Source organism: Passer domesticus, chromosome 3, assembly GCF_036417665.1.
Source record: "Passer domesticus isolate bPasDom1 chromosome 3, bPasDom1.hap1, whole genome shotgun sequence".
Taxonomy (NCBI): Eukaryota; Metazoa; Chordata; class Aves; order Passeriformes; family Passeridae; genus Passer; species Passer domesticus.
This window is the reverse complement of record NC_087476.1, coordinates 98,811,278-98,825,593: the sequence shown is the minus strand read 5'-3', so window position 1 is coordinate 98,825,593 and position 14,316 is coordinate 98,811,278. Positions and strand designations below refer to the sequence as shown.

Here is a 14,316-nt window from a genome sequence, read left to right as displayed (position 1 = left end):
GGTGGCCCACGGCGGATGGCAGCGCCGGGGCGCCCGGAAGGGGCGGTGCGAGGGGGAGGCGGGCCGCGGAGGAGCGCGGCGGGACGGTGGGAAAGCGCCGCGCCGCCGTCCCCGCGGCGCACGCGCGGACTCCGGTCACAGCCCGGGCTCGGTCGGGAGCGGCCATCCCGCCCCATCCCGTCCTGTCCCCTGCGAGCGCGCCCCCGCCCCCGCCGCAGCGATCGCTGCCGCCGGCCGCGGCGGGCGGGCGCCATGGCGGCGCGCGGGGTGCCGTGCCTGGCCTGGTGCCTCCGCCGAGTTGGGGCCAGCGGCGACTGGCTCCTGCTGGAGGCCGGCACGCAGGTGAGCCGCGGAGCGGGAGGGTGGGCACGGCTCTCGGGGCGCAGTTTGGTGGGATCTCGTGGCTTCTTACAGCGTTTCCCAGGAGGAAAAAGCACCGCCTCGTCCCGGCTAACGAGCAGCCTGTGCTCGGGGCCGTTGGAGGGGCCGCCCGAGCGGGCACTGCTCAGCCCCGGTAACGCCCGAGGGCGGGGAGGGCGGAACCAGGCGCTGGAGTCGCCTTGGCCAAGCCTTCGCTTGTTTATATCTTTAAATTCTGTGTCATATTGAGATAGTATTGTTCGTGTGATGGTCACGTAAGTAAGGACGAAGGGAGTCCGTAGCCTAATTAACAAGGCGATGCTTTTGGCGAGGTTATCAGTACTTAAGGTATAAGGTATTCAGCTGTAAACGAGGTCACGTTTGAATTGTTTGGTTGTGTTTTGGTGCGGAACAGAATAGCCGTTTTCTTAGCGATCGTGTTTTTTAATTGAAAAATGGGGCCTGTTACTCTTCCCTAAAACCCAGCAGGCAAAGACGTGTGATGGCGTTGGGGCAGTGTAAAAGGATTGCTGTCCTGGTGGTCAAAATCAGGTGGTGTGGGTGATGCTGTGGCCAAAGCCTTGTGCTCACACACTTCAAAAGGAACTCATCCAAACGTATGCTTTTGTTACTCTCCCATCATGGCTTTGAAACCCTGAGATGTGCATATCTCCCCGGTGAAGGACTGGAGGTAACAACTTGCAGCCAAGGCACTGATGATTGTGTAGGGAATCCAGTATGGGATGTTACAGCCCTAATTGTCTGCACGGTGGTTGTCATTCACAGCAGGGAGGCTGATAGCATTCTGGTGCTGTAGGTGTGCCAGGCCTCAGAGCACAAACTGCTTTTGCTGGAGATTTAAATCATAATCTTAGAATATCCTGGGTTGGTAGGGACCCACAAGGATCATTGAGTTCAGCTCCTGACTCTGCCCAGGACAGCTCTAAGAATCACAGCACATGCCTGAGAGTGTTGTCCAAACACTTCTGGAACCCTGTCAGGCTTGATGCTGTGACTACTTTGGTGCTAAAGGACACTGCTGATATGTGGGGATGAGGTGTGATTTGCCAGTACTGCTGTGAGCAGCACTGAACTCCAGCAGGTGAGTGGTAACATCTTGGAACCCTGTTTGCTCAATGAACTCGTTTGAGGGGGAGTTTTGTGACTGGCCCTGCTTGCTCTCACTCATATTGGTATGTGAGATCCTGCAGATGTGTGACTGGACCATGAGGATACCACTGCAGGGACAAATGCAAAGCTGATTTTATGTTTGAATCCTCATGAAGAGGGGAGTCTTTAACCATTTGATTCTCTGTACCTCTTACATATGTAATCCATGCTGACAGAAAACTATGTGAAGCATTTAAGAAGTAGGACACTAACATGGTTAAGTTTGCTTTTGTCATCTTAGTTTCTTCCTTGCCTTTTTGGTTATACATGGGGGTCTGAGTTTTTCCTCTAAACTCAAGGTGAGAACTGCTCAGGTAATGCAGTGCACACATGAATTAAGAGAAGTGTGCAGAGGAGGCAGCTGAGGAAGGGAGAGCAGTGATAGGCTTTAAATGGCAATCTGAAATTCGATGAGATTTAATAAGATACTGTGCAATAGTACAATTACATTGTATCCCTTCTTCCAGAGGATACTATTAGACTCTAATCCAGTTACTTAGATCACTTTTACTACTGGTTATGAGCTGCATGTAGCTTAGATTCTGAGCCATAAGATTGATGGTGTGATTTACAAAAGAACTGTGTATTTAGGGCAGTGTTGAGTGTGTGCTTTTTTTGATGGCAGTTTTCTGGGCTATTTATTTCCTGTGTCTTTCCTGTTCACAAATGGTTGGACAGATGCAACTAGCAAAATAAGAGGGTAAGAAGAAGTAATCTTGAGACCCACACACAATAGTGCTAGTTTGAAGAAATGGTTTTTGGTTCAGTAATGACTGAGGTGGGACACAGATGGTTTGTGAGTGGCTTTGAGCAGCTTTGGTGCTGAGGAAGATTTCCATGAAACCAAGGTTGTAATGTGCCTCAGGAAAATTAAAATTGCCTCAGTGGGAGAGAAAGATAATACTTCAAACTTTGTAAGCTTCCATTTTCTATATACTCTTAATTTTAAATGAAAAAAAATTATATAATGCCAAACTTTTTGGAATAACCATAAGATGTTGATCTAGAATTTTGCTGTACTTAAATTAAAATGCCATAGACTGAATTTACCATGCCATTACTGATTGCAGTAACTACACTACTTTATTTTTAGGTGACTATTGGCCGAGGATTAGATATCACGTACCAGCTGGTGTCAAAAACCTGTCCCTTGATGATCTCTCGTAAGCACTGTGTCTTCCAGCAGAATGCAGAAGGGCAGTGGACTGTCCAGGATAACAAGGTACAGAGACCAATTGAAGACCTTGTACTCTGAGATCCATGGGATAGAATCCATTGTTTTGGGTCTAGCAATCCATGGGCTATGATATAGCGTAAGTGCGATAGAAGGTCCATGGGAATGTGTCTTGCCTGTTGTGCACTTCCAGCAGGAAACTTCAGTCTGCTGCAGTAGGGATGCAAACTAGATTACTTTCTGTATGCAGATTCACCTCTTGGTTTAGCATTTTTCAGTCCAGTGTGGCTTGGCCAAGGGCACTTTGCAGTCTGTGAACCTGTTTGGTGTCGCTTTCTTAAAAGATATCCTATATGAATTTTGACATAGGATTTTATAATTTCACAAGGATAACATTCTTGTAGTGATAATGAAAAGATAAAGTGCACCACAATTGCTTTAATTATAATCAATTTCAACAAGAATCTAGTGTTAGAAGATCCATGCTGCATGTTGTGTTCAAATGAGTTTCTCCTGAAAGTTCTCAGCTGATGAGGATAAAATGTTGAGGTCAGAGTCCTCAACTGGGTCTCACTTTGACTTCAGTAATCTGTTTTTTGCATCATGATCTCCCCACTTTCTCATTTGGTCTGAAAACAGTAAAATGAGTATTTTGCTTTAAAACAGCACTGGTAGAACAAAAATGTTCAACACATCATGCAGATTTGAAGGATGTTTGGGTTGACAGCAGATTTGTCAGAAAGGAATGGAGTGACTGCTATTAAAATTACACTACTCTTAAACAAAACTCTCTTGTAGTACATGTATAAACGTGAAAACCTAATGTTAGTGCATGATAGGAGACATCTACTATAGATTAACTATTAACACGTCCTGTCTGTTTTCACTGTTGACCAGTTGGTCAGCTTGTTTCATTGAATCTCATTGAGATATGTCAGTTCCTAATGTTTCTGCAGTTTATCATGAGCACAGACCAGTTTTGCTGGTTTTTGAAAACTATTTCTTGAATTTTGAAATTTTGAAACTATTTTTGTGTTTGAACATTATCTCTAGAAGACTTTCCTTTTTTACAGTTTCTTTGTATTTATGAAAAACTTTTTCTTCAAGGAGTAGAGCCAATGCTTCTTTCTATTTACTTTTTTTTTTCTGGAATTTCAGGTAACATTAATTGTCAAGAATAATTACTGTAGTATTCTATGTTCCTGACAATGATCTATTGTGGAGTCATTTTACTATTTAGTTCTTGTTTTTGAACCTTTTGTGCAGTTTTTTTCCCCTCAGAGTTCATTGTTTTCCTTCTTCACAAGCACGTATGTCAAAATGTTGTTCTTGGTGCTTGTATGCAAAATCTGTAACGTAAAAGAATAATGTGCAGTAGATAATGCAGCGCAGTAACTGTAATAAATTCAACACTGAGCCAATAAACTGGATATTGCAAGGTTTATTTGAAGAGGTGGCTTGTTCTGATTGAAGCATTGAAGAGGTTGGCTGTGTTTATTTACAGTTGCCAGAAATAACTTTCAGAGGATAACTACATATTAAATTTTGGTGGTTCTGTGTTTATTGGCAGAGTCTAAATGGAGTTTGGCTTAATAAACAGCGCCTGGATCCATCAAAAGTCTATCCTATTGCTGAAGGAGACCGTATCGAGTTGGGAGTGCCTTTGGAAAACAGAGAGACTGCCGAATATGAGTATGAAGTAATTAAAGATGAATGGGAGAAAATTAAACCCTTTTTAGCTCGAAGAAGTGACATGGGGACAGCCAAGAGTTCAAGACCTAAACGTAAATTTAGTTTGGAGGAATTGGAGACATGTGAATCAGAAGGCCCTTCAAACTCCAGATGCAAAAGAGACAGAATGTCCTGTGGCAATGGACCTTTAGATGAATCATGGGGACAGGCAGAAGAGGCCAAACGGCTGACAGAGAAGATGGATGTCAAGCTGCCTTCTCCTGGACCCAGTGAGGGGAATAGTGGTCCAGTGCATGGTAGCCCTGTTCACTCCACGAAAGCTGTGACTGTCCCCCAGAAGGACCAGAAAGGCTCCGGTCTTGTAGAGTCATGGACTGGCTTGAAAAAGCTGAGGCAATCTCTAGAAGATACAATGAAATTAAAGGCCAAAGTGCAGGAGAAGCAGACTGCAGTTCTGAATGTCAAGGAGAAGCGCAGGAAGTGTGATCAGAAGGAGATCCTAGTAATGGAACAGGAGCTGCAGGACTTGCAGAACCAACTCTGCATGGAACAAGAGCATCAGCAGCAGCAGGTGGAAGAGCTGGAGAGGACATTCTGTAAAGAGCAGCAGAAGCTAGAGGTATAATGGTGGCAATAATTTTGGCCTGTGTCTTCACTTTGATGGAATGCCTCGTATAAGGCATTGATCCAAAATAGCTCTTGAACTATACAGTAACAAAAATAGTGCTTGTGTGATTTACCCCTGCTAAAGTCTTCATGGAAGTATTTAACTTAGCATGTAACACGGTACACGTACTAAAAGCAAGTGCAGAGACAGAAGAGATTTTGCTGCATAGGGAGTTCAGAAAAAGGTGCAAAATAAAGCATTTCAGTTGGTAAAGAAGCATGTTTTTAAATAAAAAAGTGAAAGTCATTGCCTGATCTCTCTTGCTTATAGAGAGGACAAGATGACAAATAATCACTTTAAGTGTGAGTTTCTCCCAGTATATGGCTGAAATAAAGCCCAGTTTGCATGGCAAGTGCACTGTCTTTACAGTCAATGAAATACTGCATGCCTTAATCCCTGGAGGGAAGGAGATTATTTTCCTATGTTCAAAAAACCCTCTCTTGCAATCTGTAAGTACCTTTAAGCAGTAAGTATATCTGATAAGTTGCTTTTTCGGTAACAAACCAAAATCTCTTTGAACTTGAGACTACTCAAAATCTGGTTTAAAGAAAGTGAGGATTCATCTTGGAGTGAGTCTAAAATTTATTAGTTACTTCCTTAAAGTCTACTGCTAAAGGCAAGATACCAGTATCAGATGTACAGAAAGTTTGGAGTTGTGTCCTTAGAAACAATTGGACATTTACCTGGATCTTTAGGTACCTCTGAAATCTTTGAATGTATTCAAAGACAGAGTTGCACCTTTTAAGCCGTTGCTGATCTCTTTGCTTCTATGAATATGCTGGTGCCTTTTGAGCTAGAATAATGTGGATGTATTCCAAATGTGTAACTGTAAATGATATATCCATTTTAACTCATCACAGTAAATGATAGCTCTAATTTGTGTTGTACACATGTAACCCTAGAGTGGAACATCTCACCGTTTGTTGAAAATCAGCATTGTTTCTTTAAGCATATCCTCTAAAGACAGTGTGCAGAGTGGTAATTTTCTGTCTCTTATGTTCTTAAAGTCTCTTTTTTTCCCCCACTTCTTATGCCACCCAGGGAGAAAAGTGTCAGCAAGGGGAAGAGAATCTGAAGGAGCAGCTGGCCCAAGTCCTGCAAGAGGCAAGTGATTATGAGTCTAGTTTTGGTCTAACTGTGTAACTCGGATATTTAAATCTTTCCACGTGCCTCTTGGTGGAAGACAAGGACTTTGCCTTAGGTGACTGAAAAACCTAATTGAAGTGAAAGAAGAACCTGGAAGAGGGAATGCAAAGTGTGATGGCAATGGGAAGGTCATAAATAACTGGCAGTGCATTCCAATTTTAAGTTAAGGATAAACTGCCTTAACGCCTCAACTTATATGTGTTGCTCTTCTAGGAGGAGAATAGGAGAAATGAGTGTGATGAGCCTTATGACTATGACCATATGTCTTTAATAGGATGGCTTATAATGGTACTCTTATAACTTCTGGAATGGTATTGTTACAGCATCGTGCTTTGATGGAAGAATTGAATCGAAATAAAAAAGATTTTGAGGAGATAATTCAAGCCAAGAATAAAGAACTGGAAGAAACCAAGGTAAGGAGTAACTGCATTCTTAGTTTTATTTATAAGTGAAACATGATATGCTGCATGAGCAGAGGAAATGGTTTATTTAACATTTGTCTTGGCTCTGCCTGGCCTCCTACAGTGCAAAATATCTGTGTTTTGAGGTGGCAGCTGACATTGGGGGAGGAGGAACCTTGCCCTTTTTATAAATTGGTGTTGAACAGTTGTTATTAGATCTTTCCCAGTCATAAAGAAAGCCCAAAGCACCTGAACAGTGCATTTTGGAAGAGAAATGGGCCCATTGCACCCTTTCTTTGAAACACAAACAAATAAAAAATCAAACCAGAAATAACAGGAAAAAAATCCACTGACAAACCAAAACTGTTTGAAAAATGAGGTGCTTCATTTTCACTTAAAGTGCATTCAAGTAAAATTGCATTGTGATAGCAGTTCTATAAGGGAGTGTAGGACTGAAGCAACATGGAATTTGAATAATGAGCAAGATAAGCCACAGTTCTTTCTGCCCTTGACACAAAGTGATGAGCAGAAAATAATTAAGGAGATCCTTTCCTGTGTCTATCACATTACCCACCACTGACAGTTTGCTTTGTTTTTTTTTAATGTCATCTTTGGAAATTTGTTGCTGTTTCAATTATAGCTTCAATTAGAAGACTTTTCCTGTTATTTTTAGAAGGTAGAGCAGGTACTTAGCCTAATCAGCCTAATTTAACTCTTAACAAGCAAACAAAAAGGTTATTAAGTTGTTAAATACAAGTGAATGTTTTAAGCTTTATCGCTTCCTTTTTTTAGTATTTGAGATGTTCAGTCTGTTGGGTGTTCTGCTTTTTATATCAGACACCAAAAAAAACCTGATTGAAGTCAAGCTCTTGCTAGGAACAGGCTAAAAAAGATTCTGAAAAGATTGATCAGCTGGTAGTACCTTTAGGCTGATGGGAATTTTGGTAATGGCTGTTCTCTCTTCCAAGTTCTCTGTAGCGCTGGGAATATTCTCAATTCTGCTGAGATTACAAAGAGGAAAGAGATTACAGATCTGGGTATATGATAGATATCCACTCCACTTGACATGTGGAGATTTGCAGTATGATTTTCTTCCCCTGCATGCACACTTCCTGCCAATTAAGAAAACCCTTGTTCTTTGTTTATACACAACCACATGTACTTTTCCACCAGGAGGAGAAGGAAAAGGTGAGAGCCCAAAAAGAAGAGGTGTTGAATCAGATGAATGATGTGTTGGAGAATGAGTTGCAGTGCACAATCTGTTCTGAGCACTTCATTGAGGTATGTTTAAACCTGTATGGGTTTGCCAATAAAAAAGAGACTTGAGAAGCTTTCCATAGCTCTAGTAACACAATATTTAAGCCCTTCTCTTTACTTCACTTGTTTAACAGTCCCAACAGACCCACAGTGAGTTCTTATGGGAAAGAGTTGATCCAAAGGTCTATTCTGTCTGCCCTGACTCTTCTTTGCTTGACAGCAAATTCAGCTTTAATGTCTCTATCTGCATAGACATGAGTGCTTAATTCTAAAATGCATATAAGTTTGGAGCACTTGTGTAGGTTTTTGAACTGGTGCTCTGAGTTGCTGCTGACAGCTGCTTGGGGAAGAATTATTTTGCAGTGGACCTTGCTTTAAGCTGACCTGAGTTGGACTGTTTGAGGTTTAGCTATATGGAGAGGTTAGTAAAGGGTGAGAGGTATAGTATTCAATCAAGTCCTGGGATGTTTATGTTGTTCATATAAACTCTTTCTTTGAGAAATTGGCCTGTTTTAATTTGATTCTACAAGTAATAGGCTATGCTTGTTGTGTAGACTGTTATTTTTGTTACTGTTTTGCTAGAAGGTCAGTTTCATTACATTATGCTTTTACTATGGGAAACCTGATGTGTTAGCCTTGTTATAATGGCTTAAGGGCTAGCTGAAATTTTAATTTCTGGTTTCTCAGTATATTAAGATGCTATTTTGCAGTATCTGAGTTTTTTCCATAATTTATCCTTTCCAAATTGGAGTAACTTGTAATAAAATTAGTTACTTTTTTTCTGTTTCTGACTTGCTATGACTTACAGTGACTCCATTAACTGACTTGTAATGGTGGCCTGACATCTGGCATGGGGGAGTCTGTGTGACTCCTGCAAAGGCCCTAAAAGCTTTGGGCTCTCCAGTCCCTTTCCCTATACAAAATATTCATCTAATATTTCCCTGTATTCAGTACGTTTTTGCTTGACAGTGCCTGTGTGAGCACGCTGTGAGTGATATCTTTCTGCTGCATTCCACAGGCGGTCACTTTGAACTGTGCACACAGCTTCTGCTCCTACTGTATCAATGAGTGGACAAAACGTAAAGTGGAGTGCCCTATCTGCAGGCAGGAGATCAAATCAAAGACACGCTCTCTGGTGCTGGACAACTGCATTAACAGGATGGTAGAAAAACTGGATGTGGAAATGAAAGAGCATCGCCTAAGCCTTATCAGAGAGCGGAAAGGTGAGAGGTGGGTGGATGTGGCATGATGAGTAAAATCTCTTATTCCATCTATTTTGCACAACATTCTTTGGCACCTATATACCAAGAAGATGCTCAGGGAATGCTGCAGAAACACTAAAGAAATAATAATGAGATCTCTCAACTAACTAGCTTTACTGCACAGTAAAATAAAATTGGTGCAAAGTTTGGAAAAAGAATTCAGTATGAATTCCATAGTCTGGTGGGAAAACTTAGTTTAACCATGCTAAAGGTTATGATCTTTCGAAGAGATCACTTAATAAAAGCAAAAATACTTAGAATGGTCCTTGAAAAATTTACCAGGCACTTTTGATTAAACTGTGGAGTACATAATTATAGAAAGTCAGCAGACCTGACAAGAAGCTCTGAATTCTTTTCTATGTGCTAGATTTATGTAGAAAATCTCTGAAAGAGACATGGGTATATCATGGCTGAGCAGACAGTTGCTCTGACATGTTTATTTTTGTGAAATTAAAGTCACTGTGGCTTACAGGCGTAACATCTTGCCTAGTTGTTGCTAAAATACTGTGCATGATGGTGATTGCTTTATTAAAAACCCCAATATGGGTTATTCTTAGTCTGCTTCCTTCTAAATTTCTTTCTAGAGCACTTGACATTGGTATCTAGGTGCTGAAATGTAGATGTCTGTTCCTGCTACCCCTTAAATTTCTGTTGCTGTGTTAAGTAATTGTTTTGTTTTCCCTTCATAAAGATGAGTGCATGATCCTTAATTTTGCAGTGTATCAAATTGTATTTTTACCAAAAGAAAGGCATTTTTGAAACCTTTCAGATGTGCCATGGTGACATAGAATGACATCACTGAGCAGTGCTAGTTCAAGCCTGAAACTATAACCTATGTAACCCTTTCAGTGTGATTCCCTCAGGAAGTGCTGCATTGCTGAGAGGCTGCCTGGCTCAGCTACAAGAATTGCTTTTACCTCTGTGGAACCGAGGCAGCCCTCGTGCAATGTGTGCATCTGCAGAGTGCCACAGTGCTCCTAAGTGTCTGGTCAGGTAGCTGATGGGCACTAGCTGAAGTGGTGCCTTCATTGCAGCCCATTGTGTGCTACACCAATGGTCTTCATCCTTGTTCAAACAAAAAGCAAATGAGTTCATAGCCTACCTTCAGAAATAACTACCAATAGGAAATAATTTAAATTTACTGTGACACACTTCAGCTGGAAGGTGAAATTGTTTCTGTGCCTCTTTCTGTGCAGTGATGGAAACATTTTGAAGTGAAGATAGCCTTTGTCTATTTAAAATTAATTCCTAAGAAATATACCTGTTAGAAGAAGAATAATGTTGGAAGTGGCACTTAAGAAGCTGTCAAGGCTTTCCAAGAAACCTTTCTAGAAGTCTTAGTAACCCCGGCACTAGAAGGACAGCTTGCAGTCTTAAATAGATGAAGCTTTTGATGAGGCTATAAATGTCCTGAACAATCACTACTTGTTTGAGAGCCCCTTACCACATTTTTTTTCCTTTTCTTACCTGGCAAGACACTGAAATACTTAGCCACTTTCATTGTCAGTTGTGTCCCTGTGAAGGGGTGGAGAAGGTCTCCTCCTCGTCTGTGTTACCTTAATAAGAAAAGACATACAGAACACTTTAGAGCAGTTAAGAAAACAAGCAAACAAGTAACTCCCATTACTTTGTTCTTTTATGCTGGAAACTGAAATGAAAAAGACCTATGTCCTGCAGCTTGAAAGCCTTTCTGCAAACTGACAGTGAGAAGCTGAAATATCATTTCAAAGACAAGTAGTAATTTAGCACTTGTGGGTACAGTGGTCACAGCTAACTTTTTTATCTGTATGTTCTGAATGCAGAGAAACAGAATGTGATGGTGAAACCAGCCACAGACAATGACAACGGTGTCCCTTCTACCACCTACTCCATCTTGTCAATGAGAAGTTGTGACAGTGAGAACTCTGAGGATTCTTCCTATAGTGAAACCTACTATGTTATCTGAACATTGTTACTGCAGACTCATTGCCCCTGTGCTGCCTAGAACCAACCTAATGGTGATTGGTTGACTGCTGCTGGAGGAGTGGACTGGGCACCTGGAAGGACCTGTGAAGAGGCTGGAGCTGTAAACTGGCAGCATTTGGAAGAAGGATCTTGTTTTCCAAATGAATGCACAGAAGCTTGATCTCTAAAACAAAATTGGGTTTGTGAGAGAACAGACTGCCATTATGCTGGCTAATTGACTTACAAACCATAAACTTCTTCGTTAGCTTGTGACCTGCTCAGTGTAATGAGAGAGTTTGTATTACATCACTGCGCTTTCCTTCGTGAATTACATGTTTACATCAGCATCCCTTATTTCAGGCAGCAGAGGGAATGTCCCAAGCCTTTCGAGAACTTGGCCATCCCCACCAGCAAGTAGGAGATAGGTATAGCAGGAAAAAGTGCCAGTGTGGGTTTTCCTCCTGAATTTTATATGGCAACTAGAGTCATCCCAGGCCTTTGGCATTAAAGGTGATAAAGGGTGGGATGCAGACACTGTTGGCTGCAAGTGCATTGTAAGCTAGCTGCTGGCCATTGGCTTGCTCTGGTTATGTAGCCTGTTTTCCATAGATAGGGATAGAGGAGATTAAATCTTCCAGAAGTCTTTAGCTAGTGTTCTTTTCATATAGTGTCTTTGGTTTGTTCCCTCTTCAGGCTTTTGCATGAAGGGTTTTAGAACTGGGAAGCAGCACATCCAGAATTTTTTAGCAATTACTTTAAAAATATATAAGCAGCAGCAAGAGAGGAACCTCTGCATCTTCAGGTGTGCTGCTCTCCAAATTAATGAATTCTCCTCTTGGAGGGTAGGAAAGCAGCATCTGTAGACAACCACAAGATACAGAATGAAGCACTTCTTTTTATTGTTTACAAGACATAACTGTTGAGCTGTGGGTTGCACTACCCTCCTGCCAAATCACTTGTTCATAAGAGATTGATCATGTCTTGCCTCATCCTATCATGTATTTGTCAATTGAGTTCCATTTTCTAGTGACTTATGCTTTTGACTTAGCTGCTACATGGAAAGGACGCTTACACTGTGAGAACAGGATGGGGAAGCCCTTCTCATCTGTAATATTTCTTTGGCTCTTTGTATATATCTTTTTGTTTCTATGTTTATTTTGTTTAAGAACAAAAGTATAAATCCATTTCTGCATTAGTCTTCTTTGGTTCAGCCACTGAGATGTCTTCTAGTTGTCTTTAGACTTTTTTGAGAAAATAGACCATCTAATTTAATGACTTTCCTTGATGTTTTGATTGCTGTATGCAGTGTGACTACTGTAAAGTTAATTGAAAGACATTTGTATTCAGGAACTGATCAAAGACAGCCCAATCCTTCAAGACTGTGACGACCCTAATGCTAATTTAATAGCTACAATCACACTTCTTACCTGCTTCCCCCAAGAAAGATCCCATTAAAAAGGTGCATGAATGATGTCCCAAGGAAGTAGTGTATTCTGACAAATTTGGTCAGTAGGATTCAAAGAGGAGAGGCCTGATCTGTGGGCCAGGCAGCCTGCTTAAAACTTTAGTGTAAGGTTTTTTTTGTGAAGGAGACATTGTATCTTCTGTAGTCTTCTTTCTTTTTTAATGTTCACTTTCTGTATGCGCTCTTGAGATTTTTTTTGTGAATAGATGCTTTCTAGAATGAGCAAGAGAAGAGCATTCCTCAAAATGCTCATGAAATAAGGTGATGTGGAACAGGCATTTCCGATGAAGAGGAGTAGAAGGAAAATATTCTGGTTACGTAGGACTGCGAATTCTTCAACTCTGTATCTCTTCCATACTTCTGTGCTTTTTTTCTCATTTCATTTTGCAAAATACATATTTATTTTATTATGTTGGTGTTTATGCATATTGCAGAGAAGGATAATACTTCCCCTGGTAACAGAGTGGTAATCTTTGGTTTGGTTTCTGAGTGTGTCCTCTTTTCACGAGAACATGAAGAATGTAAATGGTGTATTCCAAATTATTTTCACTCTTACTGGTAGGTGCACAGTGTGTAAACATCCACAGAGCAAGGTTAAGTATTAATACTGTCCATGTACAAAAGCTGACAAAAGCAGACCTGTATATCTGCAGTGTGCTCTCCTTTGCTCTGAGGTCTGGATCCTTTCTTCTGCTTGGTTGTCTACTTGGTTCCACTTGGTGCCCTTGGAGATCTTATGCCCTGAACTCTTACCCATCTTGGGATGGCATCAAGTGCTTCCAGATGTCAGATTACAACTGAGCTAGTCACAGATGATGCAGGGCAGGTTCAAGACTTGCTGTTTTCCCTCGGAAGAGAGCTGTCAGATAGTGTGATACTATCAGACACTTTCAGGGCAATACCTTGTCAGCATCAGTGGAAGAGTTGGGAAGGGGTGCTAGTAAGAGGGGACCATCACAGAGGGATGTTTGCCTCATACAGATCTGTGGAGTCCAAGACCAGTCTGACAAGGTCGTGCAAGTGAAATATACCACATGTGTGGTGAGCCTGTCACAGGCAGAGTGGGGGCTGCAGACAACGTTTAATAATTAAAGAAGCCTTCCTCTTGAGTCACGAGGTGCAGACAGGGCCCTCTTGCTTTCCAAATCCTTCTCAGAGAGGAGCCTGGATGTGGCTGGATCCAGTCCTAGCCCCAGACTGTCAGTGGTTCATGTGTAAAGGATTATATTGGTGTAAATGAACCTTTATACAACTTGTTCCTGGAGGATTTGAGGATGGCAAATGAGATATATAAATATGTATGGTTTATTATGATAATGATTGGACAAAAATATTTTAATCAGAATTATTTACTACACAGTATAGGAGGTAGAACAGCTCTTACAGTGCACTATGATGCAATATTGAAGTAATTGTTTTAAAGCAATTGTATTAAAGCTAGGAAAAAAAAAACAATTAAGTAGAGATAATGTTATTCAACCATGACGGTGGACTAATATCTTTTGCTCAGTCATGAGGAGTAACCTTGAGCAGCATCCCCAGTCAAGGGAGCAACCTCCACACATACAGTTCAAGAAAGGGTATATCAGAAGACTCTGCCCTTAAAATTTGGGACTGGGCTGTTATAGCATGAGCTTATTGACTGTCAGTCATAGGTCTGCAGGCTAGCTGTGTCAGCTCAGCAACTTTGGATAAATTATCTGTAATATCACTTATTGGTTCTGGGTATTTTACCAGGTCTACAACATCTTCATCTCACTGTCAGGATGTTTAATTTC

The 14,316-nt window shown here is 41.3% G+C and overlaps 1 protein-coding gene and 1 long non-coding RNA gene across 7 annotated transcripts; one reads left to right on the top strand and one right to left on the bottom strand.

Moving 5' to 3' along the window:
• The first annotated feature begins 15 nt into the window (after positions 1-15).
• RNF8 (ring finger protein 8) lies at positions 16-11,346 on the top strand. Of its 4 annotated transcripts, none has more exons than XM_064414582.1 (8): positions 16-342; positions 2,624-2,752; positions 4,275-5,015; positions 6,105-6,167; positions 6,533-6,622; positions 7,784-7,891; positions 8,886-9,090; positions 10,932-11,346. In XM_064414582.1, exons 1-8 carry the CDS (start codon positions 16-18, stop codon positions 11,072-11,074), a joined length of 1,806 nt encoding a protein of 601 aa, XP_064270652.1. In that variant the 3' UTR covers positions 11,075-11,346. The 4 variants fall into 4 exon arrangements, with proteins under 4 accessions (XP_064270652.1, XP_064270653.1, XP_064270655.1 ...); XM_064414583.1 differs by having other exon boundaries at positions 8,886-9,097; XM_064414585.1 differs by lacking the exon at positions 16-342 and adding an exon at positions 664-708.
• LOC135297256 (uncharacterized) lies at positions 2,592-12,639 on the bottom strand. 3 transcript variants are annotated; one of them, XR_010359299.1, is made up of 4 exons: positions 12,501-12,639; positions 10,597-10,685; positions 7,533-7,611; positions 2,592-3,333 (listed from the first exon to the last, which is right to left on the bottom strand). It is a non-coding gene; the product is annotated as an uncharacterized LOC135297256 (long non-coding RNA). The 3 variants fall into 3 exon arrangements; XR_010359298.1 differs by having other exon boundaries at positions 7,533-7,608; XR_010359300.1 differs by lacking the exon at positions 7,533-7,611.
• Positions 12,640-14,316: the final 1,677 nt, after the last annotated feature.

What these genes read in the sequence shown, in the direction of transcription:
- RNF8 (XM_064414582.1), top strand. Translation starts at nt 16, where the DNA reads ATGGCAGCGCCGGGGCGCCCGGAAGGGGCGGTGCGAGGGGGAGGCGGG. An exon ending in TGGCCCAAGTCCTGCAAGAG is followed by an intron (nt 6,168 to 6,532) that starts GCAAGTGATTAT and finishes GTATTGTTACAG; the next exon opens with CATCGTGCTTTGATGGAAGA. An exon ending in AAGAACTGGAAGAAACCAAG is followed by an intron (nt 6,623 to 7,783) that starts GTAAGGAGTAAC and finishes CTTTTCCACCAG; the next exon opens with GAGGAGAAGGAAAAGGTGAG.